This window comes from Condylura cristata, unplaced genomic scaffold (assembly GCF_000260355.1).
Source record: "Condylura cristata isolate star-nosed mole 26May11 unplaced genomic scaffold, ConCri1.0 scaffold00012, whole genome shotgun sequence".
NCBI lineage: Eukaryota > Metazoa > Chordata > Mammalia > Eulipotyphla > Talpidae > Condylura > Condylura cristata.
This window is the reverse complement of record NW_004567113.1, coordinates 56,811,456-56,812,444: the sequence shown is the minus strand read 5'-3', so window position 1 is coordinate 56,812,444 and position 989 is coordinate 56,811,456. Positions and strand designations below refer to the sequence as shown.

The 989-nt window shown below is 71.7% G+C and overlaps 1 protein-coding gene across 1 annotated transcript in view; it reads left to right on the top strand.

The window, feature by feature from the left end:
• HTT (huntingtin) overlaps window positions 1–989 on the top strand; it is an 81,848-nt gene that overhangs the window by 77,686 nt on the left and 3,173 nt on the right. The window contains exons 59-61 of the mRNA XM_012724062.1: window positions 115–305; window positions 464–578; window positions 658–871. Coding sequence (XP_012579516.1) covers window positions 115–305; window positions 464–578; window positions 658–871 — 520 coding nt within the window. The remainder of the gene's footprint in view (window positions 1–114; window positions 306–463; window positions 579–657; window positions 872–989) is intronic.

Sequence of the window (989 nt, the reverse complement as noted above, 5' to 3'; positions counted from 1 at the left end):
ACGCCCCAGGCAGCCCGTGGGGCCCCTGTGAGAGCCGGTCACGCCGCCCTCTGCCAGCACGACGCCGGTGGGCGGTGCCCCGTGCGGACGCCCACCTGCACTCGCCTGTTCTAGGACAAGGCTGTGGCCGAGCCGGTCAGCCGGTTGCTGGAAAGCACGCTGCGGAGCAGCCACCTGCCCAGCAAGGTCGGGGCGCTGCACGGCGCCCTGTACGTGCTCGAGTGTGACCTGCTGGACGACACGGCCAAGCAGCTCATCCCGGCGCTCAGCGACCATCTCCTGTCCAGTCTCAGAGGGATGGCCCAGTGAGTGGGGCTGTCGCGCTGCCCTCGGGCGGGGGGGCTCCCCCACCTTAGGGCCGGCCGGCCCTGCTGGCGTGGGCAGTTGCCCTCTCGCGGGACGGCCGCCGGGGCCACTGAGACAGTGGCGGCGGCCTACAGCGGGCCCTTGCCGGTGTTTTCAGCTGCGTGAACAGCCACAGCCAGCAGCACGTGCTAGTGATGTGCGCCACTGCCTTCTACCTGATCGAGAACTACCCCCTGGACGTGGGGCCGGAGTTCTCGGCAGCGGTCATCCAGGTGGGTGCGCACCGCTGCCCCGGGCCGCGTCCATGGGGGCCGAGCCGCGGGGCGCCTGACCCGGCTCCCTCCCGCGCAGATGTGCGGCGTGATGCTGTCCGGCAGCGAGGAGGCCACACCCTCCACCGTCTACCACTGCGTCCTGAGGGGCCTCGAGCGCCTCCTGCTGTCCGAGCAGCTGCCCCGGCTGGACGCAGAGTCGCTGGTCAAGCTGAGTGTGGACCGGGTGAACGTGCACAGCCCGCACCGCTCCATGGCGGCCCTGGGGCTGATGCTCACCTGCATGTACACAGGTGAGCGCTGAGGCCGGGCCGCCGAGCGCCACCTGCCGGGTCTCCCCAGGCGGAGAGCGGCGTGCTCGTGCTCACGCGCCCCGAGGCGCTCGGGTTCCTGCTCCCAGCAGCAGGGCGA